Source organism: Motacilla alba, chromosome 3, assembly GCF_015832195.1.
Source record: "Motacilla alba alba isolate MOTALB_02 chromosome 3, Motacilla_alba_V1.0_pri, whole genome shotgun sequence".
In the NCBI taxonomy this organism is placed as follows: domain Eukaryota; kingdom Metazoa; phylum Chordata; class Aves; order Passeriformes; family Motacillidae; genus Motacilla; species Motacilla alba.
In genome coordinates this window covers 104,658,652-104,684,386 of record NC_052018.1, presented here as the reverse complement: position 1 = coordinate 104,684,386, position 25,735 = coordinate 104,658,652, and the positions used below count along the sequence as shown (strand labels likewise).

The 25,735-nt window shown below is 56.2% G+C and overlaps 2 protein-coding genes across 3 annotated transcripts; both read left to right on the top strand.

Moving 5' to 3' along the window:
- Window positions 1-4,413: 4,413 nt before the first annotated feature.
- On the top strand, window positions 4,414-8,573 carry LOC119699940 (visual system homeobox 1-like). The gene is given in 6 exon segments (XM_038134084.1): window positions 4,414-4,619; window positions 4,621-4,820; window positions 5,175-5,253; window positions 5,514-5,637; window positions 6,557-6,737; window positions 7,350-8,573. Coding segments are annotated over 6 exon segments (1,026 nt in total). The 5' UTR covers window positions 4,414-4,443; the 3' UTR covers window positions 7,616-8,573.
- Window positions 8,574-11,552: 2,979 nt separating this feature from the next.
- Window positions 11,553-25,243, top strand: PEX6 (peroxisomal biogenesis factor 6). Of its 2 annotated transcripts, none has more exons than XM_038131420.1 (17): window positions 11,553-12,433; window positions 12,510-12,670; window positions 12,975-13,058; window positions 13,736-13,838; window positions 13,952-14,088; window positions 14,172-14,277; window positions 16,928-17,136; window positions 17,274-17,466; window positions 17,823-17,899; window positions 17,987-18,119; window positions 20,314-20,519; window positions 20,616-20,677; window positions 21,118-21,226; window positions 21,942-22,058; window positions 22,646-22,723; window positions 24,169-24,308; window positions 24,616-25,243. In XM_038131420.1, the coding sequence occupies exons 1-17, from the start codon at window positions 11,585-11,587 to the stop codon at window positions 24,750-24,752; spliced, it is 2,901 nt and encodes a 966-aa protein (XP_037987348.1). In that variant the 5' UTR covers window positions 11,553-11,584; the 3' UTR covers window positions 24,753-25,243. The 2 variants fall into 2 exon arrangements, with proteins under 2 accessions (XP_037987348.1, XP_037987347.1); XM_038131419.1 differs by having other exon boundaries at window positions 11,555-12,433; window positions 14,166-14,277.
- Window positions 25,244-25,735: the final 492 nt, after the last annotated feature.

Sequence of the window (25,735 nt, the reverse complement as noted above, 5' to 3'; positions counted from 1 at the left end):
TGGGGCTCCTCACAGTTGGATATTCCCAGCCTAGTTGTGCCTTGTGCCCAGAGCTTCCAAACACCCACATAGACCCAGCTTTGGTAGTCATTTCAATTAGCTTTAATGAGCTGTGAATGAGCACCAAGGAGAACCGAGTCTGGGCCTGACCTGTTTTGCCATTGCCCAGATTTTGCTTAAGGCTGTGGCAGCAGAGTTTGCCCAGAACCTGCATCAGGTGCCAGGCCCTGGATAGCACCAGGCAGAGCATCTCCAGGGACAGCTGTGTTCCAGCTCACAAATCCTGTATAGGAAAAGAGGGGGTTGCCCACGGGGATGTGAGATGGACAGATAAATGGTACTAGAAAGCAACAAGTTTGGCAGAAGCAAGAAGGAGGGGAAGCAAAAAAGCAGCAGCTGAAGGAACAACCAGAAATCGGAGCTACTGCTGTTGTGCCTGGTCCATCTGGGTTTCTTCCTGAACACTTTGTCCCTCCTGTTCCCATATATACACCTCTGGAACAAGCTCCAGGCTCCTCCCTGGGAGCAGGAACAGCACTTGCCATGGGCTACATCACCTGCAGCTCCTTGGAGATACACAGGGTGAGCTCTGCTTGCTCACCAACTGCCAGCCGTGCTTACAGTTGTTGTTGTAGGTGCAGCACCTTGATGGCCATTTGTTTGCCCTGTGTTGGCTAGGAATTAATTAGGAGATGGGCTCCAGGCTGCTGTGACAGCTGTCTGCGTGCGGCACTTCCCAGCAGTTTGATTAAATCTGTGACACTCCAGATGTGAGCGCCCTGTGCAGCGGCACATGGTTTGCTCTTAAACTCCACTTAAACCGTGACTGCTCTTCTGGTTTTAATCAAAGGCAAATGCCTTAAGACAGAAATCTGTGCAGAGGAATTAGTAGGGATGTCTCTGGGGCGTGCGGAGTGGGACAAGGAAAGGGACCCCCGGTGCCAAATTAGGTCTGACAACACTTGCAGTAAGCTGGGCTGGTGGTGCTACGGCACTGAGCAGGTGGTGCCTGGCCAGCTGTGGCTGCACTCGCCCTGCAAACCCTCTGCTTCACCCACATCCAGCTGAGCTGCAGATGAAGCACTTCCCACAGCCTGACAGTGCAGGGAGCGCAGGTTCCCTGATTCATTTAACCTGTTCACGCTGCCTGCCTCTGCAAATCCATCACCCCAATGTGGTCGGTACACTTGGCCCCTACAGATACCTATTCCTAACCGGCCAGGAGTGTGCACGCAATCCACCACTGAGCCCTGCTGCAGCCTGGGGAAAGTCTCATGGCCTGAATTTCAAGGAGGAGACTCATGAGTAACTTAGAGGTGGGTATTTAGCCTTCCAAAACGCAGATGGGACTGGCTGCAACACCCCCTTTTTGCTGCCTTCTCCCCTAGCTATGGCCTGTTTCTCAGTTGCTTTTCACCCACGTGTCAGAGACAATGCTTTCACAACAGCCATCACCTCCCCATGCTCCCAGCAGGATGTAGAGGAGGCAGAAGAAAAGCCCTTTTTCTTCTGTCCACGCTTATTGAGGTTCCCACCCTTGCCAAATTGCCTGTGTTGCCATCAGCTGGCTGCTCACCCTGCTGCGCTCCACTTCTGGGTCGCCCTGCACCCGTGCAAGGCCCACCGTGGCCACCAACAGGCTGGCTGAGCTTGCCCTACACAGCAGGTGTAGGGCCGTGGTGCCAGCATCATCCCAACCTGCTGCTGTGCTGGTGTGCCACGAGCTGATGCAGGTGCGGGGTGTGGAGCTGGGGAGGAGGACTGGGCTGTGACTGCTGCTGCAGGCACCATGGATGGGTGCGCAGCAAGAGCTGGGCTTTTGGAGATGGGCTCTCCATCCAGCCTGGGGCACAGGAGCCTCTTCCACCCTGAGCTGCCTGAAACTGTCAGATGGTCCTTTATTATTGACCTGATTCATATCTAAACCAGGGAGGTGAAAGCTGTCTTATCCCATTACTAATCCCCTAAACCAGGCCCTTCAATACCTTCTCCTTGCTGCCCCCTCCTCATTGCTACAGCAGGTGGTTGCAGGATGAGTGCACATCCTTTGGGGCTTTCCCTGAGCCCACGGTGAAGACAGGGACTCCAAAAATCCACCAAATGCTGGCTCTGGAGTTATCACCAGCTGAGGAGGGTCTGCCAAAATGCTGCATGTGTCTGTAATCCCCTAAGGACTTCCAAGGCTTGTTTCTGGGGTCTGAGTGGGACAGCTCCAGGAATCCATCCCATCACGCGTGCCCTCCATCCTATAGTTCATGGCAGGTGTCTGACACGGTGGTGGAGCAGCCATGGGGCGGAGGAGACAATCTGGGGACTGTCCCACCTCACTGTGTCCCTAGTCCTGCAAAGTGCAGCAGTGATGGGAGCGCTCCAGCATCAGCAGGCAGCACTCACCCCCTGGGACATGGGACTGCACCGAGGCCGGGGTCCTGTGGCCTTGGGCTGCTCTGGTAGAGCCCCATGGAGATCCTGGCTGCTGGGGCACCTTGAGGCTGCTGGGCCGGCTGGCACAGGCACCCTGCCCATGGAGAGGGGGGGCAAACCCCAGGGAAATTAGAGCAAGGGGCGATGTTTGATGTTCTGCTCTTTAAGCGATTAATAATCTTTCGGCGTCGGAGAATCAGCTGAAAATCTTCCTTAGAAAATAATGAGCAGAGAAACATTTACTGATTAGTCTAATCCCAGCTAATCCTATCTGATGAGCATATATCAAGATATCCTTTAACTGATTTATTGTCCGAAGGACCGGTGGAGGTGCCCATCTTCACCATGGCTGGGGGAGCTGGGGGTGCAGCAGGAGTGTCCCCACACCCCATCCCACTGTCCTGTCCCTGGGGCGGGTGTGTCCCCATCCCCCAGGGCACGGCCTCGCTCACCCTTGCCCTGGGCAGCAGCGCCATATCCAGGCCACCTTGCCAGCATGGGGAGATTTAATCGCTATTTCCATTTCTGCATCTATCGGCTTTCTCTTGGGTTTGAGCTTTTATGTTTCATAAACTGATTAGGAGCAATTATACGTGCTTTATCCCCAAACTTTCCAAATGCCTAGGCCATATGCATATTTAAGGCTTCATCATCTCTCCCAACAGCTCAGCCTCAATGTAAACTGCTGAAATCAAGCTGATTCTGGGACAACATCAAAAATTAGGGTTTTAACCACTAATATCTGCTCGAACAGGAAATTTGTTGTGGGTGGTGGCCGGATTATGACTTCTAATTACTGTGGCAGATCCTCCCTGCCTAGCAGTGAAAGTCTCCTATTCCAGCAAAACTGCAGCAAAACCACTCTGGAGAAGTGAAGATGCCCAGGGGGATCCCGGGGTGCTCTGTGCCTGGGCAGGGGGCAACCCCGGGCTGGGATGCCCCACGCATCCCTTCATCCTGAGCACACGAGTACCCCGAATTGGTGGTCACACTTCCACACCTCCCAGTGCCCTCACACCCATTTGCCTTTCTTGGTGAGAAGCACTGTGGTCCAGAGGGTTCCCCCCGCCAGCCCCCAGTGCCGGCCACGGCAATTATCCTAAATGAAAGTTATTGTTCTGCTAATCCTGGGAACAGCTTGCGATGGGAGATTTGGGTCTTTCTTTAATAATGCAAAGTTAATGCGGAGTCCCCTTGTAATTATCTTTATCAGAAGGACCCTCGGTTAATCTGACCGTCCAATGAAGGCCTGGATCAGGCGGCCCGTGTAAGCCGGTTGTAAATCATTTCCATCAACAGATGAAGGGAAGAGGGAAAAAAATTGCAGCCCAGGTGCAAGAATCTGGGAGCAAAAGGGAGCACAGGGGCCAGGCACCTCGAGGTGGCCCTGGCCCCGGTGACAAGACACCTGGGGTCGGGGAGGCTCCTGCCCACCAGCCCCTGCCTGTTCCCATCCCTGTCTCTAGGGTGCTGAGCCCAGCGGGATGTCCCATATGGGAAGTGGGGCCGAAGCGTCTTGGGCTGGAATGGGGGTACTGGGGAGTGCACTGCCGTGCAGTGGAAGAGGGGATATGGGGACACAGGGACACAGCAGGGGGTCCTGGAGAGGAAACACGGAGAGGGAACCCGAGGAGATGTGAGACGGATTTATGGGGCATGAGGGGGAACGGGGTGAGCGGGCCGGGGCGGGACGGGCACTGAGAGGGGGTCCTGGAGAGGGTCTGAGCGACACCGCAGGAGACCCGGAGGGGGGTGGTGAGGACCGAGGGGCGGGGGCCGAGGGGCACGGAGGGAGGGACGGCGAGAGGGGGCGGCGGGGGGCCGGGCGGTGGCCTGGGAGGGCCGGGGGAGGGGCGCGGGACCTGTGCGGGCGGGAGGGGGGACAGAGGCTGTTAATCCGGGGATTGGGAGCGCCCCCCCGCCGGTCTGGAGTGTGATTGGAGCTGGGGCCGGCGGCGGGACGATAAAAAGGGCGGCGGGCGGCGGTGGCCGGACCAGGCGGCGGCGGCAGCGGCGGCGATGCCGGGCCGGGCGGAGCCGTCGGGGGGACGCGCGGCGGCGGCGGCAGGGCCGGTGGCGGTGCCCGCACCCGTGACACCCGGCGCGGCGGCGCGGCCGGGAGGCGCGGGGCTGCGGGCCAAGGGCTTCGCCATCACCGACCTGCTGGGGCTGGAAGCCGAGCTGCAGCCGCCCCCCGGCCCCCCCCCCGGCCGCCACCGCCGCTGGCTACGAGGGCGGCGGGGCGCTGGGGCTGGGGCTGGGGCTGCTGTGCAGCCTGGGGGGGCCGGGCGCCCCGTGCCTGCTGCCCGCCCCGCTGCCGCTCCTGCCCGCCCGCGGCCCCCGCCCGCCTCCCGGGCCGCCTCCCGCCGCCCGCCGCCACAAGGAGAACATCTCCGGTGAGCGGGGTCGGGGTCGAGGGTGGCCGCTCAGGCGCGCACGGGGATCCCCGTCCCGGGCCGCTGCCGGGGCCGCCTCGCACCTGCGGCCGGCATCCTCCCGCCGGTGCGGCTCCCGTGCTGCCCGTCCCGCCGGGATGCCGAGCCTCTGACCCTCCGGAAAGTGTGGGCTCCCACCCCCTGCCCCGGGATGGCATCACCGGTGCGGCACGGCGGGCTCAGCTGTGGGAGGGGACCCCTCCGTGCCCCGGGCCCGCTCCCCGCGGGAGGCTGGAACCGTGCTTGGGGAGCCGCGTTCGGTTGTTCCGCTCTCGACGGGAACGTGACTCTTCCCCTCCCGCATGCTGCTGCCAGATGAGGACAGCCTGTCCGGGGACGCCAGCGACCTGAAGATGACCACCGCCCAGATCAAGAGGAAGAAACGCCGGCACAGGTAGCGCCCGGGAGCCAGGCTGTCCCCCTGCTCACCTCCTCGCTGCTGCCACCATCCTCTCGCTGTTCCTCTTCTCCCCGGGCTGGGGCGGTCGGTATCCCCAAGGCGGATAGAGGGAGGAAAAGGAGGAAAGAGGAGGGCTGCAGCTGGGGTAGGGGGGAGGATTTTCCGGAGGAAAACCTCAGCGTGGGGGGGCTGCCAGCCTCGCTGTTTGCCCAAGGGTCCGGACGGTGTGACAGGATGCTCTGTTCCCTCGTCAGGACTGTATTCACCGCTCACCAGCTGGAGGAGCTGGAGAAGGCTTTCAATGAAGCGCACTACCCCGACGTCTACGCCCGGGAGATGCTGGCGGTGAAGACAGAGCTGCCGGAGGACAGGATACAGGTAGGTGGCTGCAGCGGTCCTCTCTCTCCCGAGGAGCCTGCGGGCTGCCAGCACCCGGCCGTCTCCTCTGCTCCCTGGCAGTGGGTGCGGGTGGTGGGAGCGTGGCGGCACTGAAACACTGCAGGGAGCCTGGGGGGAGGCTCAGCTCCTGCCTGCTGGCATCGAACAGCCTCCAAATGGGCATGCAGAACCAGGGGACTGAGCTGGCCCCAGCAGTTGCTCGTTGCTGGCAACTTGGCTCTGTCCTCCCACTCAGGCAGGAGCCGGGAGCAATTTGGAGCTGCCGGGCCAAGCTGTGACACAGGAGCTTGCTCACTAGCTTGCCCCTTTGAGGGACACGTGGCATTTTAGGGCCGGATCCTGCTCCCCTATGGAACAGCTCAGTGGCTTAACAATGAGGTAGTGGTCTGGGCAGCAGCCTGGCTATATCTGCTCCCTTGAACCTTCAAATGGAGGAGTGGGGTGGGAAGAGGGACCTGAGCCCCTTCTGTCATCATTGGTCACTGCATTGTGGAGCCGTTTTTCTGGAGAGGTTGGTGCTTTGTGGATCAGGCAGGGAGGCCCTGCGGGCAGGCGGAGCAGCGTAGGGTGACTTTGGCTGGGATCACCCTCCTGTGTCACGATCAGCCTCATGTTAACATGTGCTCCCTCTCCCTCCCTTCCTCCCCTCTCTGACACCCACGTGTGTGCCCTCCCTCACACCCCTCCCCACACGCCGCCCTGGCTGCCCTCCCGGTGCCGCCTGCGTTCCACACCCCGTGTCTGCACACCCAACCAACCCCTCCACGCACCCCCGCGGCTGACTTTTGCCCTGGATGGACATTCCCCCCGTTCCCGATGGGCCCTGGACACCCGGCCTCGGGGGCTGTCTCCTCCCCAACCCCACCCCTCCGTGCTCTCCTGGCTGTTACCCCTGAAGGTTTGGTTTCAGAACCGAAGAGCCAAGTGGCGGAAGCGGGAGAAGTGCTGGGGCCGGAGCAGCGTGATGGCCGAGTACGGCCTCTACGGGGCCATGGTGAGGCACTCCATCCCTCTGCCCGAGTCCATCATCAACTCCGCCAAGAGTGGCCTGGTGGGATCCTGCGCCCCGTGGCTGCTGGGTGAGTGGGAACTTGGGGTGCTGCTGGGGGCATCGGGGCTCAGCTGCTTCTTTCATATGGCTGCCCTTGCCTTTTTCCAGAAAGGATGGGGCCTCCCTGACCCTGAGCTGTATACAGGCTGCCAAGTGCCCTCGGTTTTCCACTTCCTCCTTGCAAAGAACAGCTAGGGAAAGGAAAACCTTTTACTGCTGTGTCAGACAGGTGCCTGCACGTGGGTGGGGATCACTCTGCAGTGCTAGCAGGCAGCATGGGAGTTGCAAGGCATCTAAGAAGTCACCGCTACCTGCCCCTAAACTGAAGATACCTCAGAGCCACCCTGTGCTCATACACAGTCAAAATCCAGGTTGGAATGGGTCGTTACAGCACACCTCTCCCTGTAAGCCTTCCCTGCTACAGGGAAGGTACAGACTAATTTTGCCACAAGCCATCCCCTCGGGCTGCCGAGTGCCGGTGGCAGGGCTCTGGGTCGGGGAAGGCTGGTAGTTAGAGAGCTTTCTTTGGGATGTAGGCAAGATCTGAGGGAAGCAGCAGTAATTCAGGAGGTGATTCTGAGCCGTCCCAAGCAGAAATAAGCAACCAGTGCCCTTGGCTTTGCTCTCTCCCCTCTGCAAGGTATGCACAAAAAGTCCATGGAGGTAAGCAGGAAGGCAGAGAGCCAAGAGAAGCTGGCAGATGGCTGGCGAATGGAGCAGGAGGAGGAGGAACTCAAAGGGACGCAGGCCGGCTCCCAGAAGGGCTCTGACAAGCTTGGGCCTGCAAAAGACTCGGAGGACACAGCCATTGACCTCTCCAGGACAGCCAAGCACGAGAAGAGGGGTGTGCTGAGGCAGTACATCAACGGGGACCCCCCTACAGAGCAGAACGACAGGGACCACTGAGCTTGGGCTGCCCCGGAGGAGGCCAGACCTCACAGCGCCCCGGCGAGGCCATAATATTTATTGATTTATTGATATATATTTTTTTCTTAAATAATGGAACTTTTATCTGAATTCAGGGCATTTTAAGACTGGGCACACACATCCCCTCGTCCCCTCACTTTCAAGCTGTTCACTTCTCAGCAGAGCCAGGGTGGAGGGTGGCAGAGGGGCCAGGAGGAGTGCGAGGATGGGAGCGCATTGTGGTCAGCACCGCTTGCTGCTGGGGAGGAGCCCCATTCCTTCCCCTCCGTGCTGGGACCACTTCCCCAGCTAGCCAGAAGCACAAAGAGGAGCAACGCACTGGGAGTTGCTCCCTCCTCCAACACGCAGGTGCAAGGATGGTGCGGGAGTTTACAGACGCCTTCTCCAAGCGCTTCCACCCCGGTGCAGCGCCCGTGTGCGAGTCCTTCCCCGCCGAGCACACAAATCTTCCACCTCGAGGAGCAGCAGGGTTTTTAAACATGGTAGGGTTCATCCTCAAGCTGGTGTAACCTGACAGCCAGGCAGGTTTATGTTCCCTGAGGATCTAGCCTGCCAATGCAGCCTTATCACTGGATTTACACTGTGTATCTTCCTTAACTCATATTTGGGAGAAGGGGGTAAGGACGTTTTTGTTTATGCAATGATTTTGTACACTCTTGAATGTCACTTGCCACACTATGCATGATAGAACAGACCTTTTTGAAAAGCAAGCCATAGTACCCTGGAGCAATTAAACAATTTTGTGAATTGACATAAGAAGATATTTTGTAATTGTCTGTAAAAAGTGTTAATGTCAGAGCTGTTTCTTGGTCACCCTATATTTATGTCTAAAAGCACTTTAGTAATCTGGATTTTTGAATGTGGCTCCTCCTGTATTGTCCACCATTTATTTATTACACATCCATAAATAAAATTGTGGTGTATCTTTGGTTTTCATGCCCTGTATTGCAATTTATACCTTCCTTTGACACATCTCATGGCACTTGCTGAACTGGCCCATGCACATGCCTCGACAGCTCTCCTGGAACACCTCCAGTTTCATCTACCAGCCAAAACATCAGGGAAAATTATCAAAAGGTTTTAATAAAATCTGAGTAATTCCAATTTGGAAAGTGTCTTAACACAGCTCAGGGGCTGTGTGGCCAGGTACTGATGCTGCCACCTGGTCCTGCCTCTGCTGCTGCGCCTGGCTGCTCTCACAGATGCAGCTACGGGCTGTGCTGGACGGGGGAGAGAGGGGGGACAGTTCCTGGGAAGAGCAGAGCAGTAAGTGGCACGTGCAGATTTCCTGCCTTTCCCCTCCTTTGCTTGGCCAGACCCCACCAGGCGGCCAGGGGGCGGGGTAACATATGCGTGGCAAATACAAGCTTTGCAGGGAGGAAAAAAAAAAAAAAAAAGTTTGCTGGGGGGGCTGTGGGGAGCACGGTTCAGGAAAGGACCAGCCAGGGCTTATTGCAGCAGCAATTAGGCTCACTGAGAGCCGAGACTTAGCACATTGGAGGCCTAATCCTGCCTGAGCAGCATCTGCAAACCTTTTATTTGGGCTGTGCCACGCTGGCACTGGATGCTTGCAATCCTTTTTTTTTTTTTTTTTCCTTCCCCTTTGGTCTGCCCATGTGCAGATGGCCTGGCTCTTTGCCTTGTGCTGGCTGCAGCGCTGTGAGAGCAAGCACGTCACCACCACCAGGGCTACAAGGGGAGACACTGTAGTTCCAGCATGCAGAGGGTGTGCTCCTGGTAGTGCCTGGTGGGATCCCAGCTCTCACCACAAGCTGGGAAGGAGGAGCCAACAGGAGTGCTACTGGCCCGAGGCACTTTTCACGTGCAGGGAAGGGGTACAGATGCTGGGGGATGGCAGTGACTGCCCAGACTCAGCTCCTGGTGACAGGGTCTGGTGCCCTCCTCGGAGCAGGGAGTCACTCGACTCTTCGCTGCCTGCACTGACCCTGGCAGGGAAGCGTCCGCTGTCCTCCAATGTCACTGCTTGGAGCAGCAGCAGGAGTAGGGCAGCACATTCTTGTTTTTGCTTCAGGTTTGACCCATCCTGAGATCAGCGGCAGACCCAGCCTCAGCTCAGCCAGTGCTGGTTCAGGCCTGGGCCAGTGACAAGAGCGTGACCCTGATGTAAGGCAACGGCTGCCCTTGTACACATCTCCTCTGCTGCCCATGTGAGACTCCACAGCCGTCCTGGTGACCACATCAGGGGCTGGAGCCATGTGCTTCCCTCTGTAAGGAGCCCCGGGCATCCCTCAGCCACAAGTGCTGGGCTTGCTCGAGCAGAAGATCCCTTCCATGTGGCCCAGGCAAGTGAAGTCAGTAAATTCAAAGCCAGTGTTCAGCGCATGCAGATCTCTTCACTGCCTGTATGCTGGCATCCCGGGGGAGTGGTGGGGGTGTCCCACTCTCTGCTTGATTTCCCTTATTTTAAAGCAGAGATAAAATCACCCAACCACTGGTAGTCACATTTTTCTTACGTCCCAGTGATGGGCCCGGAGCGGAGAAGGCTGCAGGGCTGCATTTGCAGAAGCATCTTCATGGTGCCATTTCCGTACAGCTTCAGCAGTGTTAATATCTGTGTCACTTGGTTTTGGCCAACCCTCGCAAGCCGCAGGTTGCATTTTCAGCCTGGGAGCTCAGGGAGCGAGTCCGAAGGCTTTGTGCGCGCTCCCTCGTGTGGAGCGGGGCGATGGGACACGGCGATGGGACACAGCTGCAAGCCTCGCTCCTTCCCCTTATCGCCACACACCCCTGCGGGGGCGCGTCTGCTGTGGGTGCAGAATTCAAGAATCCTGCCGGGTTTGCGTTTCATTACTCTCGTCTTGCATCCCCAACAGGCACTTGGTACAACGAGCAGTCACTGGCAGGAGGGCACAGGCGCTGATCAGAGCCTCTGATTTTCTCCAGACAGACCGACCCTCTCCTGGGGTGCATCAGGCACAGCATCGCCTGCTGGATGAGGAAGGGGATTGTTCCTCTCTGCTCTGCACTGGGGCGGCCTCACCTCGAGTTCTGGGGGCAGTTTTGGGCACTGCAATGTAAAACAGACATTAAAATTATTAGAGAGCTTCCACAGGAGGGCTGCGAAGATGGTGAAGGGGCCGGAGGGGAAGCCTTGTGAGGAGCAGCTGAGGTCACTTGGTATGTTCAACTTGGAGGAAACCGAGGACAGACCCCATCGCAGTCTGCAGCTTCCTCACGATTAAAGCAGTGGGGCAGACGCTCATCTTTTGTCTGTGGTGACCAGTGACAGGACCCGAGAGAATGGCTCTGGCTCTAAAGCTGTATCAGGGGAGGTTTAGGTTGGATATAGGAAAAGTTTCTTCACCCAGAGGGTGGCTGGGCACTGGAGCAGGCTCCCCAGGGAAACGGGCACAGCACCAAGCCCGACAGAGTTCAGTGGGTGTTTGGACAATACTCTCGGGCATTCTCTGTGATTACTGGGGTTGTCCTGCGCAGGGACAGAGTTTGGCTCTGATGATTCTATGCGTCCCTTCCAACTCAGACTATTCTATGATTTCCTAGGTTAATTCAGCACTAGCACCAATACAAGAGCATTCTTTTAAACCAGGTGCAGGTGTCCAGTCCGCAAAAATCACCTCAGGCTGCCACTGGCGAGGGCACCGAGCGCCCTTTCCCTGCCATCCCACACTGCGCGCCCGTGAGGCTCGGGCGGGGCGCGGAACAGCAGAAGCGCCGCCCGCCTTTTTGGCCACCTTCCCCCTCTGTCCCACCTTCCGCAGGCTCTGCCCGCAGACTGCCGCAGCCGGGGAGCAGGGGCCCGGCGTCACCGGGTGTCGCTGCCGCCGCACGGCTCGGACCCAGCGCCGGAGCGCCGCCTCTCCAGCATGGTCCGGGGCCGTTCCGCGCCGCCGCTCTGCGGCTTGGGCGGGCTGGGGCGGGCTCCGCGCTCCGCCCCGGCGCGCCCCCGCTGCCTGCGCCGGCGGCGCGATGGCGGTGGCCGTGCTGCGCCCGCTGGACGCGCCGCCGGCCGAGCTGTCTCCGGCCACGGCGCTGCTGCTGGCGCCGGCGGGGCTGTGCGCGGCGCTGCGCGGGCGGGGCGGCGCGCTGGTGCTGGCGGTGCGGCCGGCGGGGCGCGGCGGGGCGCAGCCGGTGCTGCTGAGCGCCGTGGCGCTGGAGGCGGGCGGGCGGCGCGGCGCGGAGCTGTGGCTGCGCGGGGCGCTGCTGCGGCGCCTGGGGCTGGCGGCCGGCCGGAGGGTGGCCGTGTGGCCCGTGCGGCGCCCGCCGGCGCTCGCCTGGGTGCTGCTGGGGGCGGCGGGGCGGGCGGGGAGGCTGGCGGGCGGCGCGGTGCTGGCGCGGCGGGGCGAGGCGCTGCCGGGGCCGGGCCCCGGGCCGGGCCCGCTGGTGCTGGAGGCGCGCCCGGCGCTCCAGGGGTTGCTGGGCAGCGGGACGCGCACCGCCCTCGCTCCCCCGCCGCCGCCGCCCGCCCGCGGCCGCCCCCCTCCCGCCGCCGCGCCGCCCCTCGTCTCCCGCTTCGCCGCCGCCGCCGCCGGCCCGCGGCTGCGGGCGGTGCCCGGCGGGGCGGGCGGCGGCGGGGCGGAGGTGTGGGTGAGCCGGCGCGGGCTGCTGGCGCTGGGGCTGTTCCAGGGCGAGTGGGTGCGGGTGGGCGCGGAGGGGGCGGCCCGGGAGCACCTGGCGGCGCTGCTGGCCCGGCCGCCGCCCTGGGAGTACCCGCGGGCCGCCCGCCGCGGCCTGGCCGACGGCACCGCGCTGCTGGCCCCGGCCCTGGCCTTCAACCTGGGCTGCGACCCCGCCGCCGCCGCGCACCTCCGCCTGCAGGTGAGCCGGGGCCGGGCACGGCGGGGAGCGGGCCGGCGGCAGCCGCGGCTCACGGTGCGCCCCGCGCCCTCCGCAGAGGTACGAAAGGACCGGCGCCGCGGATGGGAAGGGCAGCCGGTCCGTGCTGTCTGTGCCCCCGTTCGCCAAGGAACTGCACCTGGAGATCGTCTGCTCGCCGGCCTACAACAGCCGGGGGAGCTACGACTGCGTGCTCTACAGGCACTTCGGAACGCCGCGGTGAGTTGCGCGGGGCGGGCGCTCGGGGCAGACTCGTGAGATGGGTTGTCTGTTTGTGCCACACGCTGGGGATGTGCACATCGACACCCCCAGTGCGGGTGCTGTGTGGTTCTAGAATATCCCCTTGCATTGTTTTATCACGAGTATGCTCGGCTTGGACACAACGCGTCTTGTTCTGTCCTTCAGACGTCATCTTCAGGTCTGTGTTTTGTGTAAAAACACAAGTGAGGCAGGGCAGGGAGACCCCACAACCAGAAGGATTTACTCCGCTTCATTCGTGAAACTCTCTGGGTTTTTTTTGTAGGCTGGTCCAGGAGGGAGACATCCTGTGTGTTCCAACATTTGGAAATGCTGAATTTATAGAACTAAATGCAGACAGATTCTTAAGGTGGGTCAACTAACTGTGGTTCTGTTACTTGGTACCAGAAGAGCAAAGATGCTTTCCCACGACTGACTCTCTTGAAATCAGACAGTTTATTCCATTCTGATCTGTCCCTGGATTTTAGTGTTTTATCTGTCCGTTAACATACTGGGAAGAGGGAAATGTTTTTGCTGGATTATGGAGGGCTGAAGCTAAGAGGGAGGCCTCTGTTAGCTCATTCGAATGGTCAGGAAGGGAAGAAAGGAAAAAAAGAGGTAGAGCAACTGATGGGGATAAAGAGTGAAGAGGGAAGGGTGGCTTGAGGGCAGTCAGAGCCACATAAACAAAGCAAAGTGGGAGCTGGGCTTCTCAGCTTGTGACAAACAACAAAATGTGCATAGAAGCCCTAGGAGTTCATGCTAGATTAACTTTCTGCTTGGCTACCAGTTCTGCCTTTCTTGGTTTTGCTCATGTGGCTTTGGAACAGTTGTGCTAAATGGGAGAACGTCCCCTTTGTATCAGGATTAGGCTGCTCCCAGTGGCATTCCCAACATTCACATTGGCTCATCCTTGTGCATACTGCAAGAGGACAAGAGTTTTTCTGTTTACCTGTGCTTATCAGCTGTGTTCTTGTTGACATTTGTATTGTTCCTTCCTTCAAGTTCTTGGCTAAGCACTTTAGAGTGCTTGTTTTTTCCCCTTAGGTGGCCAGAGCTTTATTTCAAGGTGAAGAAGATCGTAGGCATGGTGGAAGGCGAGCAGTCCGAGGGTTACCTGGTGGACACCCAGAACACGTCTCTCTATCTGGTGAGATGTTGGTGGAAAGCAGAGAGAGGAGATCTGAGGCTGAGCTTGCACAGGACAGATTTTGTCACTTGGCGCCCGTCTTTACTTGGGTGGTGTTTTTTGCTTTCTCACAGGTGGGTTCAACAAACAGCACTGTCCCATCTGCCCCAGCCTATAACAGCAATGAGTTCTGGAGCAGTTTGTCTCCTGCGGGACTTTGTGACGTCGTGAAACAGCTCTGCGATGCTCTTCGGCCTCACCTGCACCGTCGGTGAGTGAGAATTCCTGGGAGTGAGCCCTGGAAGAGGTGAGGCTGTGGCCACAGGGAGAACTCCCTGTCTATTACAGGGCCAGTGCTCTGAGCGGCGTGGGCAGCGTTCTCCTCTCGGGGCCGAGCGGCAGCGGGAAGCTGATGGCTGTCAGAGCTGTGTGTAGCTGCCTCAACCTCCACCTCTTCAAGGTAATTCCTCCTGGGGCCAGTGGATTGGTGGATTTAAAACAGACAGAGAATGCTGGAAATGTTTTTTAAGTCAGCCCTGCCAAGAGCCCTGGTGCAGCCGTGATACAAGCCTGTCCAGGAACTGCTTCCATGTGCAGATGCAGACGAGTGAGACACAAATGATGCTGAGATCTTCCTCAGCTGAGAGGGAAAAGAAAAGCAGCCCTTGGTTTCATGCTAGCACATGTACCAGACCTGGCTCAAAATCTCTTGGCATGTAAAACAGCTGCCCTGTAACTGTGTTCACATTCACCACCACCCTCTGCCGAGAGCAGTGAAGTGGCAGGTGAAATTCACTGGAGCTGGTTTAATGTGGAATATGATAAGTTGCAGCTGACTGTCAGTATTAGGAATTCGGTTTGATGTCAACGGCCCCATGAAAACTTGTGCTCTGCTCTCCATATGTGTAAAAATTCAGATCACATTTTCTGACACAAACTCGAGAGTGGGTGCTGTTGCTGTGCAAATCCATGTCTTGACACAGATTGAATATCGTGCACAGTTCTGGTCTCCCCATCTCAAAAGCATAAAACTGAACTAGAAAAATTCAGAGAAGGACACTGGGTAAGATCAGGGGTCTAGACCAGTTTCTGTGTGGGGAAAACTGAATAAATTCTTCAGCTTGAAAAATAGAGAATTAAGGGAGAGTCTGATACAAGATTTTACAAAATCTTTTTGGAAGAGATTTTTCACAAGAGCTTGAGAGGTCAGCAGAGCATGCAAGGTGTTTACTTTTTCTCTGTGCTAGCATGAGGCCTGTGACTGTCAGATGAAGCTAGTGGGAACAGGCAAGCTAAAGGAGGTGTTTTTCTGTGTAGGTGAGAGTATTGGATGAGAAACTACTGTTACAGAACCACATCTGACTGGGAAAAGCCCTTTTGATGGGAATGGTATGTGCCTGGATGGCCAAAATGAGGTCTAGCACCTGTCTCTGTCCAACACAAAAGGTTCTGGTAACCAACAGAGTCTTCAGTGACTTAAAGTTGCTGATTTCCTCCAGCATACCTCTTTTGTTCACTCTGACAGTCTGGGATTATCCCACAAATGCTTTCATTTCCTTGAATCTTTAGAGATACATTTGCAAAAGTGAGAGGTAGTCACGTGGGGACTTTTCTAGGAGACTTTCTGAAATTCTGAAAGGACATGGAAGAAGAAGAAGAAGAAAAATGGAAAGAATAGGGCTGGAAGGTTCCTCTTTTTGTGGAAGGAAATTGTGGGCTTGCTCCTTCTTTTGGTGGATATTTTGAGAGTAAACTCTTTTCCTGTTCTTTTCTCTCCAAGAAAAGCTGCAACACTGGGTCAGTGGAGCAGGTAGATAGTGCCTTGGCCTGCTGCTGTGCAGCTCATCTGGACATGATCTTTTGTGGTGCTGAGCTCTGACTTTTCTGAAGATGTGCCACAGCTCTTGAGATCCAATACAAGATTGCAGGGATTTCCCAGGACGCTCAGATCCATGTTTAGGATGTCCTTGGAAGCACTCTGTTGCTGTCTTGTCCTGTCAGGTGTCCTCAGGTTCTAGTGGGGTGTGTGTGCAAGGCTACAGCTCTGGTTTCAGGGTTCTGTGCTGCTTTTAAAGACTGACACACTTAACTGTTAAAGACAGAGATACTTTCTGTCGGTTTTATTCTCCTGCCCCAGCTTTTACACTCTCCCCTCCGTTTCTCACTGACTGCAGTGCTTACACTGCCATTCCACCTGCTCTTCCCTTTCTCTGACTGCTGTGTCTGCCATCCCACCAGGACACAGTAATTCTTCCCTGTTCTAATGTCCACCACTTGATGATAAACAATTTTTTGCCCTTTCTCTCTGAATTTTAGTACTTGCATACAGATATTGCTGCCATTAGGCCCACCACAACCCCAACTCCTGTTTTTTTTCTGTAGTACATGGAGCACAGGAGTTCCTCTGCACTGTGTCCCTGTCCTTATGCTTTAGGGAGCTGTTCTCCCTGCTTCAGGCTGCCTTTTCTGAGGATGAAACTCAGGGAATCCCCGGGGATGGTTTGAGTCTCCCTGGACAACCTCGCAGCACCAGGAGGCAGCACTGCCTGTTCCCAGGCTGCTGTTCAAGGCTCACCAGTCACCTCTTCCCTTGGATGACTTCATCAAGTGTTTGCTTTGTAAACAGTGTTTGGGCCTCTTGCCATCTATAACTTCCCCCCAAACACCCGTCACCTTTACCTTCCCTCCTGCACTTTGAGCCTGTCTAGCACTGGTTGAGCAGCTTCCTGGGCCTCCTCCTCTACTTACTGCACTCTTCTGCAAGACACTTTGTTCTCCCTGTCTTCCACAGCTCTCGCCTCCCTTCCAGCTCAGGTTGCTGAGCTGTGATATCCACTGTATTGATTTCTCTGGTTCTTTTGCCTCACCTTTTGCAGATAAGACCCCCCCTGCCTACCTCACCTCTTTGCAGAGAAGCAAGGGACGGCCATTTATCCATGCTAAGGCATCCAGAATGTGCCTAGTTTGAATATGACCTGAATGTGTCTTTGGGAAATGCTAAGTTTGATCTCCTCTGAGCCGTGAATTGCCCATGGAAAGCTTTGTGGAATGTTGTCCCGTGTCCCCCAGCCCATGCATGTTGCAACTGCCTGGTGTGGTGTGTCCCCCAGGTCGATTGTGTCAGTTTGTGCAGTGACACCAGCGCAGCCACAGAGGAGAAAGTACAGGTGGCCTTCAGCCAGGCCCAGCAGTACCAGCCCTGTGTGCTCCTGCTGAAAGACATCGAGGTGCTTGGCAGGGACCGAGACGGGCTCGGAGAGGATGCCAGGGTCATTGCTACTCTGAGGCAGCTGCTCCTGGACAGAGACCCAGCACTGAGGTATGCGCCCTGCACGTTTGCTGTGGGCATCCAAGGTGATTGTTCGCTTCTGCCAAGTGAGTTGGCACATGTGATGGCAATGTGAGAGGGCACTTCCACAGGGCTGAGACCATGCACTGTCCTCTTTGTCCCCACAGCCACCCTGTCCTGGTGATTGGCACAACCTGCAAGCCCCAGAATGTTCCCACAGATGTGCAGACCGCTTTCCTTCATGAGGTGAAGATTGAAGCCCCTTCAGAGGAGCAGAGGAGGTTGATGCTGAGCATGCTGACTGCCAGCCTGCCTCTGGGCAAAGAAGTGAGCCTGTCCAAGCTGGCCCGCAGGACTGCAGTGAGTAAAACCACAGCAGCATGTGGGGATGGCCAGGCTGGGAGTGCTGGGCCAATCTCACCTAGCTGGCCTTGGAGAAAGGGGGTAATTCCCTCAGCCCAGACACCTTCTTCAGTGGTTAACCCTGGTGCTCAGACATCAGTTTTTAAGTGCAGATTTCTAGTCCACGCTTTTTGCAGAGGTGTTGGCTGATGTTCAGCTCTGCTAATTAAAAAAAAAAATTAAGGTAGAGCCTTTAAGCAGGGACAGCTTGCTCAAGGAACAGCTCTGCAAGGAATTTTTCCCTCTACTTTTTATGGCCTAGGTGTAGCTCTGGTGAGGCACTGAACTGATGCTCTTTGTTTCCACATCCACAGGGATTTGTGCTGGGAGATTTCTGTGCCTTGTTGTCCCACAGCAGCCGGGCTGCTTGCACCCGCATCCAGGCCTTGAGGTAGCACAGGCAGCAGGGTGGAGAGGGCAGGGGCTGCAGCCAGCAGTGGGGCAGAGTCTGACTCCTTTCCCTTTCTTTCCTCACCAGTTTTCCAGGCGGACTGAGCGAAGAAGTGGAGAGGGATTTTTGCGCTGCAGGGTTCCCCGTGCTCGAGGAGGATTTTAGTGCTGCACTGGACCAGCTGCATGATGCCCACTCACAGGCAGTGGGAGCCCCAAAAGTGAGATGTTGGGGCACAAGGAGGGGGTGGGTTCTGCAGAGCTCTTGGTTCAAGATGCCCATCACAGATCTTGCAGGGCTATGTTCTGACACGTTGCTTCCTCTGTCCTTCCATGTATTCCCTGAGCTTTCAGTGGGATACAGTCCTCTGGACTTTCCCCCATCAATTTTCACCCTCTTGGCTTGGAATTTGTCAGGGAAACACATGCAGTGCTAAATGCAGAGCAGTGGTGCTGGAGGGGAGCCAGCTGTGCAGCTCAGCCTCTTGGGGTGCAAAGGCTTCCTCCCTGAGATCTCCCCAGCCACCTGGCCTGAGGGAACAGAGAGGCTGTGGCACAGGCTGGTGAGGGAGTTTCTCCACAGGTGTGATAACTAGACTTGATCTCTGGCCTCGGATGCTGCTTGAGCTGGGATGGACTTTTCTGACAGACAGGCAGTTTGAAGAACTTGGGGTTTCTTCAGGAGAAGTGATGACATGGAGAGTCTGAGAAAACCAGCAGTCAGCTGCTCAGAAGGGGTGTGATCTGCTTCTGGCAGCTCAGCCCCCAGGGAAGCAGCATTTGGGGTGACTGGTTTGGCTGGGTAATGTGGTGTTAGGACCAAGCAAAGTGATCAGAACCTCTTTTCCATGCCCATGAGTGCCAACAACTGAGTTCAGCACAGGACAGGAAGCCTTGGCCTTGGAGCAGTTCCTCTGGCACCTTCCCCAGCTGCCCACTTAATTCATGCAGTGAGCTCTGTTTTACGGTGTTGGCCAAGTTTCCTGTGAGACAAATAACCACAGAGCATGCTCAGCAGTGAGCCGTGTGAATGGGAGTTAATTTTGTTTGCAGTTTACATTCCTTTATTGATTTCTCAGTAATTGGTTGTGGTCAGGAAGCCCATTAGCAGACCTGGATACTCTGGACATTGCTTTCAGTATTCTGCTTGCGCTTTCTGGTTAGTCACACATTTGTCTGCACTTACAGCCTGAGCCTTCTGGAGAGAACTGATTCCAAACCTCCATTTGTTAACAGTGTCTGCACCATGTCTTAGACTTACAGTGTGCTCCCCTGAAAACAACCTTGCTGCAGTTTTCCAGCTCCTGTGCTCATGTCTGTAGAGCTCTTCCTAGCGAGGCAGGATGAGCAAAAGTGCAGAGGAGAGGGCAGCTCTTCCATTCCTTGTCACTGCAGAAGAAGGGCCTGTGACCTTTTTCTTTAAAAGTTGGGGTTTTTTTCTGAAAATCTTTGTTTTGTTTGACCTAATTTTCCTGGTGGACAGCTAAAGAAATAAAATAAAATAACATCATTTCCAGTAGTGAAGGAAGGAGATGCAAATTAGCTGAGGGGGGAAGAATTTTGCCCTAAGCTATTTTTAAACTCCCCACTTGTGCTGGCACCAAGAGCCAGCAGGTGGGGGGGGAAGTGTGGGGCTTTCCCAGGAGAGCTGCTCTGACTCTCAGGAGGATGTCATGCATGCTGTGGCATTCCAGCTATTCCTAAAGTGGTAAGCAGAGCAGCAGCATGATCTGGGATAGTTTTGCTCAGCACAAAATAACCCAAGAGGCTCACCCATCTGAGGTTTGGTGTCTTCTCTCTGTTCTCTGTGACCCCTCACATGTCTGCAGCTGATCCCCTCCCTATCTATTTCTCATGAGCATACATGGACTTTGTTCTTGCATCCTTCCTTTTCAAGAGCAGTGAGTATTCCATATGCTGTCCTGCAGGATGTCTCTCCCTCACATCCTCCTTGCCATCACAGAGGTCCTGGCAGCCCAAGTTCTGTCCCTCTGCAAGGTGTGAAGCCCTTGCACAGTGTCACCCTTGTGGGGGACAAGGTGTCCTGAACACAAGTCACTCATAGATGCAAGACCCAGATCTCTTTTTTTTAAAAATCTTTTTATTCTTACTTTTACCTTCCCTCATGCATCCCAAGGGCTGTGTGCAGCAAGACTCTCTCCCCTCAAAGCTGCAGGCATCCCTGGCAGATACTTCCTCTGGGGTGTTTTTGCTGACATATGATCCAAGGGGCAGTGGAGGATTGGAGATGAAGTGCACTCTGCAAGTGCAGCGTGCTGGGGACATGTTTGTACAGCTTGATTCTCCCTTGCAAAGCTCAGAAGAGGGGAAATGTGGATACTGGATACTGGAGCTGCCCAGGCATGCTCAGGACTCAGGAATAAGTGCTGACAAGGATTCTCCTTCTGTTGGCAGATCCCCTCGGTGTCCTGGCAGGATGTTGGTGGGCTGCAGGAGGTGAAGAAGGAGATCCTGGATACTATCCAGTTGCCCTTGGAGCACCCAGAGCTGCTGTCACTGGGTCTGTGCCGCTCTGGTCTGCTGCTGTATGGGCCTCCAGGGACAGGGAAGACCTTGCTGGCAAAAGCTGTGGCAACAACATGCACCATGACGTTCCTTAGGTGAGAAATGTGAGGGGGGTTCGCACAATGGGACTGACTTCCTCCTGGCAGGGGATGGCTGTCCTCTAAGTGGCTTCCTCTTCTCCCTGCCCGCAGCGTGAAAGGGCCGGAGCTCATCAACATGTACGTTGGGCAAAGCGAGGAGAACGTGCGCAACGGTGAGGACGCGCATCCTGCTCCTGCGTGTGGGGAGATGGGGCTTTTCTGTAGTGCTGCAGGGAAGGAGGCAGTGCTTAACCTCCCCTTCCCAACTCCCACCCACAGCTCTCAGCAAGGGCTTGAACCCAGCTGTCCCTACAGTCCGTTCCCTGCTCCCTGCAGCTTCCCCTCCTGCTCTCTCTGCTCCTGTTGCTCCTGTCCCTGGTGTTGTTGACAGGACAGCAGCTCCTCAGAGACACAGCTGAGCCTCAGGGCCCATCCAGCTCAGTGCTGTCTGTCCCCATTCTGTTGAGATGCTCAGGCAGCAGCAGTTGGTGGTGGTGATACAGTGGGCATCCGGTTTCCATCCACACCTCTTCCCTGCTGGGAATGTAGCAGGTCCTGTTGCTGTTGACTGCTCCTCCACATCTTTTTCACCTTTTGTGCTGTCTCCTGACAGTGTTTGCCAGAGCCAGGGCAGCTGCTCCCTGCATTATCTTCTTTGATGAACTGGATTCCCTGGCCCCAAGTCGTGGGCGAAGTGGAGATTCAGGGGGTGTCATGGACAGGTGAGTGAGCATCAGGCGTCCTTGGGAGAGCAGGATTCCTGCCTCAGCTGCAGGCAGCGCGTGAGACTGCCCTGAAAGGCATAGTCCATTCCACCTCTCTTTCTCTGTTTTTCCCCTCTCTGCTCTCTTCAGCTCTCAGCATGGCCTGTCTCTTCTCTCTGAGCATTAGTACTGCTGTTTGCATTGCCTCAGGTTCCCGATTGCCCAAGCTAGTTGTGCAAACATTTGGTTAAGACAGTCTCCTCTGTCTGCTTCTGTGGCTGCCAAGTGCTCCCTGTGGCCTCTCCAAGGTCATCCTTCACACCCCTGCTGTTCTGTCCTCCTATTAGCTGCTGTTTCCCTGTGGTGGGAAACCTTTCAGGTGCTTCTGGTAGAAGCAAAGTGTGCACAGCTTAGAGATACCCAAAACCAGGGTTATTTTCCCTAGGCCTCCTCTGCTCTTCTGCTAAGCTGGCAGTCCCCGTCCAGTCTTCCTGTTCTGAAGGACTGTCTGAGGTTTGGACTGCTTTGCAGTGAGCCCAAGTGCTCACTGGCTGTGCTGATGGAGAAGTCTGGGTGACTGTGTTAGGGCTCTTCAGGGAAGAGAAAGAGGAGCTGAAGTCTGAGAAATGGACCTGCCACTGGCCTCACTTCTTCCTTTTTCATTGGTGGCTGAGGGAGACATTGGATGACTGGCCAAGGCCTAGTTCTAAGTATCCTGTCTTGCTCCCTGCAGAGTTGTCTCACAGCTCCTTGCAGAGCTTGATGGCCTTCATTCCACCAGAGAGGTGTTTGTCATTGGAGCCACCAACAGGCCTGACCTCTTGGACCCAGCTCTGCTACGGCCAGGCAGGTATGTCACATCCTACCCTGCCTCACTCCAGGGGTGTTCCCCAGAGCTCCTCGGGCCATGGTGAGCAGGACTGTGTCCACACCACGTTCCCTCTACAGAGATTGTCTGTGAAGCCCCTGGCTCACAGGAAGCCAAGAGGGGGCTGGTGCCTGTGGCTGTAGCAGCAGGGTAAGATGCCACGGTTTGTTGCCCCCACCACTCTGGTTACTGCCCCAGCAGCACAGCAGGGCAATGAGGGACGTGCTGTTGCACCAAACAATGGCAGGAATTGGTGCCCAGGGCCCTTTGTGCACAGCTGCCCCCCAACCAGTCCTCAAGCCTGTGACTTGCTGTCCTCGGGCAGCACTTTGTATCTGCTGTTGTTGGACCCTGGGCGGTTCCTGTCTGTCCATTTCCCCAGCCTGCTGCTGTCCCTCCGAGCAGCCCTGCGCTCCAGCACATGGACTGCTTCAGGCTCCGCGTCATCCACAAACCGGACAGCAAAAGGAGCTGTCTCAGGGCCACCCTGCAGCTCCTGGTGCACAGGGCTGAGCACTTGTGGCAGGTTTGCTTTGGCCTGTTCCCAGCTGCCTTCTCTCTGCTGACAGGTTTGACAAGCTGGTCTACGTGGGCATCAGCGAGGACCGGGAGTCGCAGCTGCAGGTGCTGAGTGCCGTCACCAGGAGGTGAGTGACCCTGTGCTCTTGCAGCGTCCTGCCACCACCTTCCAGGAGGTGCCCTCCGTCACAGCCCTCCTGGGGCTGATGCGTAGCGTGCTCCATCTTGGCTTCATGTCTGAGCCCTGGGGAGCACCTGAGGTCACTGAGCCACAGCCAGTGGGTAGGGCAGGAGGACAGAGCAATTTCCAGAAGCTGAGCTGGGACTGGTTTTTCTGCAGCATGGGTGGAGCTCAGCCTGCCTGTCCAAGTGGAGGGGTTGGTAGAGTTTTCCAGCCACTGTGCTCTTCTTAAGGAGCTCAGCCAGATCTTGATGGTGTAGTAAGATTGCAGTGCAGCTGCAGGACAGGAAGCTCCCATTTGATTCCTGCAAGAGAATTTTCCCTGCTGTTTGCCAATCCAAGTGTGAAGGCAGCTCCATTCAGCTCATTGCCTCTCCTCCTGTGGTGCTCAGGGGTGTTTAGACTGTGATCTGTGTGTCTTCCCAATCACTGGTTGTGTGGGATGGCCGAGCAGCAGAGTTTGGCTGCTTTTTCGGCTGCTCTGAGCTCCTGAGAGCATCTCTGGAGGGAGAAAAGCAAGCCTGCAATTCGGGTGCAGAGGTACGACCCACCACAGCTGGGTGAGTGGCTGTGACTGCCTCTGCAGGGGCTCTGTCCTGGATAGCTGTTATCACCTCTGCCTGTGACCTGAAGTTAGTAGGAGAGGTGAGAGTGTGGGCTGGCTGCAAGCAGCTTGTCACACCCTGTGTCTTGGCCACCATGCCCTCCAGCAGCTGCTGGTCATGCTGAAGGAGGCTCACTGTCTCAGCATGGCTCTGATGGGGTGGTTTGGTGTTACAGTGGTTTGTACTCTGTCATTAAACATGTTCTCATCCAGCCATGACTGTAGGTTGTTCCCAGGCATGTGGAGCACTTAATTTATCTAGGTGAGAAGTCAAACACCAGTGGCATAAACAGATGGTGTTCTAGAGAGTTCATCCTGCACCATGGCTCCAAGACTACTCCCTGCATCCTTTGTGCTTCCTAGCCTGGAACCAGAGAGGCCCAGAGAAGCTGTGGATGCCCTCTCCCTGGACGTGTTCAAGCCCAGGCTGGATGGGGCTTGGAGCCTCCTTGTCTAGTGGAAGGTGTCCCTGCCTATGGCAGGGGAGTTGGAACGGGATGATCTTTAAGATCCCTTCCAGCTCAGGCCATGCTGTGCTGTGGTGCTGTGATTGAAAGTTTCCTTTGATGCTGCTTAGCAGGAGAGAGGACTTGCTGCAGGGATGTTTCAAAAATAAGTGACTGTTAAAAAAAACAGTAAAGCAAAGTTTTTTGGTTGTTTTTTTTTTTTTTTGAGCATGCAGTGCACATTCTGGAAGCAGCTAAACATGGGTACTCTGCTTGTTCCTGCCCAGTCACACTGGTCTGTTTTTTCTTGGCCTTTAGACCTCCCTTTTTCTCTCTTGGCAGGTTTAAACTGGATCCTTCTGTGAATCTCACCACCATCCTAGAGAAATGCCCAGCTCAGCTGACAGGAGCAGACATCTACGCCCTGTGTTCAGATGCCATGATGTGTGCTGTCAAACGCAAGGTGGAGTGGATTGAGGAAGGTAGGAGCCCTGCCTTTACCTGTCCCAGATGTTGGAGCAGCCCAGCACAGGGGCAGAGAGGAGAGTTACCACTGCTGGTAGCTGGGCTGTGTGAGAAGATGCTCAGCAGCTTTGGGACCACAGTGCTGGGCTCTGGGTAATTGCCAGGCAGGCAGTTTCTGCAGGTGTGGTCATCTCTACCTCCAGTGCTTGGCCTTGGGGGAGAAGGAGAGAGACACAGGTTTTCCTTTGATGGCTGGAGAGTGGGCTTTTGGATCTTACCAGCTGCCCCTGTTCTCAGCCCTTTCATGTTGTTTCTCTCATGCAGGCCTGGATACTGAGAAGTCTGCTCTGATCCTGACCATGGAAGACTTTCTGCAGGCTGCTGCCAGGTTGCAGCCATCAGTCTCTGAGCAGGAGCTGCTCAGGTACAGACTCATCCAGCAGAAGTTTGCGACTTCCTAATGCTCAGCAGAGCTGGGACTGGAGAACAGGCACAAACAGGCACCTGCCTGCTCTTCTCTGATGCCTGCCGGGCCCCCTTCTTTTGAGCTTGGGTGCAAATAGTGTCTGTGCAGTTTCCCAAGCCAAGGCCTGGTGGAAGTGCTACTCCGCTCACCCAGGAGGGTGGTGGATTCTGTGAGGGTCCCTCATGTGTCAGTGCATTGTAGCTGCTGGGAACATAGCGCAGGGTGATTTCCTTGCAGGGACAAAGCTGTGGGCAGTGTAGTGCTGTCTCCATGGCTGACAGGCCATTCTTTGGTGCTGGAGCAAGGCTCAGACTGCACCTGGTTTGGCAGCAAGTGCAGGGCTGGAGGCAGCTGCTGTTTGGCTGTCATCCCCCAGTGAGAGGTGCTGGCCAGAGGGGCAGCAGGGCACAGGGCACTGCTGTTGCAGCTGGCCTGGACTTGGCATAGTCTCTGAATAAATACAGGTTTTTTAGCACTAGGTGCTCACTGCCTGACCTCACGTTATTGCTTCTGGTGGTGTCTGTAGGCTCAGGAAGGTCCCTGCAAATTTTTGGGTGGGCTGGGTGGAACAGAGAAATCATTGTCCTGCAGGTAGAGAGGGGAGCACACCTGTGAACTAGACAGGGGCCACTGTCATCCTGCCAGAATGGCTGGAGCTCATGGTGGATGAGGAAGGCCTGAGGGAGAGGCACTTGTTTAGCTGTGAGCTCAGCTGCCTCTGCAGAAGGAGCCCAGTTCTTGCTGGAGACACTGGGTGACAGGACATGAGGCAATGGGAGCAAGTGGCAGCAAAGAAATTCCCATTGGATGAGAGGAAAAACTTGTCACGGGGAAAGGGGGAGCTTCAGCCTTTGAAATACTCAAACCTTGTCTGGAACAGCCTGGAGCTGCCCAGTCTGCACTAATTTGTGCTGAGCACCGCTTGGCCCAGATCCCCTGAGGTCCTCTCTCAGCTCCCTCCGCAGCCTCACAGCAGCT

What these genes read in the sequence shown, in the direction of transcription:
- PEX6 (XM_038131419.1), top strand. Translation starts at nt 11,585, where the DNA reads ATGGCGGTGGCCGTGCTGCGCCCGCTGGACGCGCCGCCGGCCGAGCTG. An exon ending in GACAGAGACCCAGCACTGAG is followed by an intron (nt 17,137 to 17,273) that starts GTATGCGCCCTG and finishes TTGTCCCCACAG; the next exon opens with CCACCCTGTCCTGGTGATTG. An exon ending in TGCACCATGACGTTCCTTAG is followed by an intron (nt 20,520 to 20,615) that starts GTGAGAAATGTG and finishes CCCTGCCCGCAG; the next exon opens with CGTGAAAGGGCCGGAGCTCA.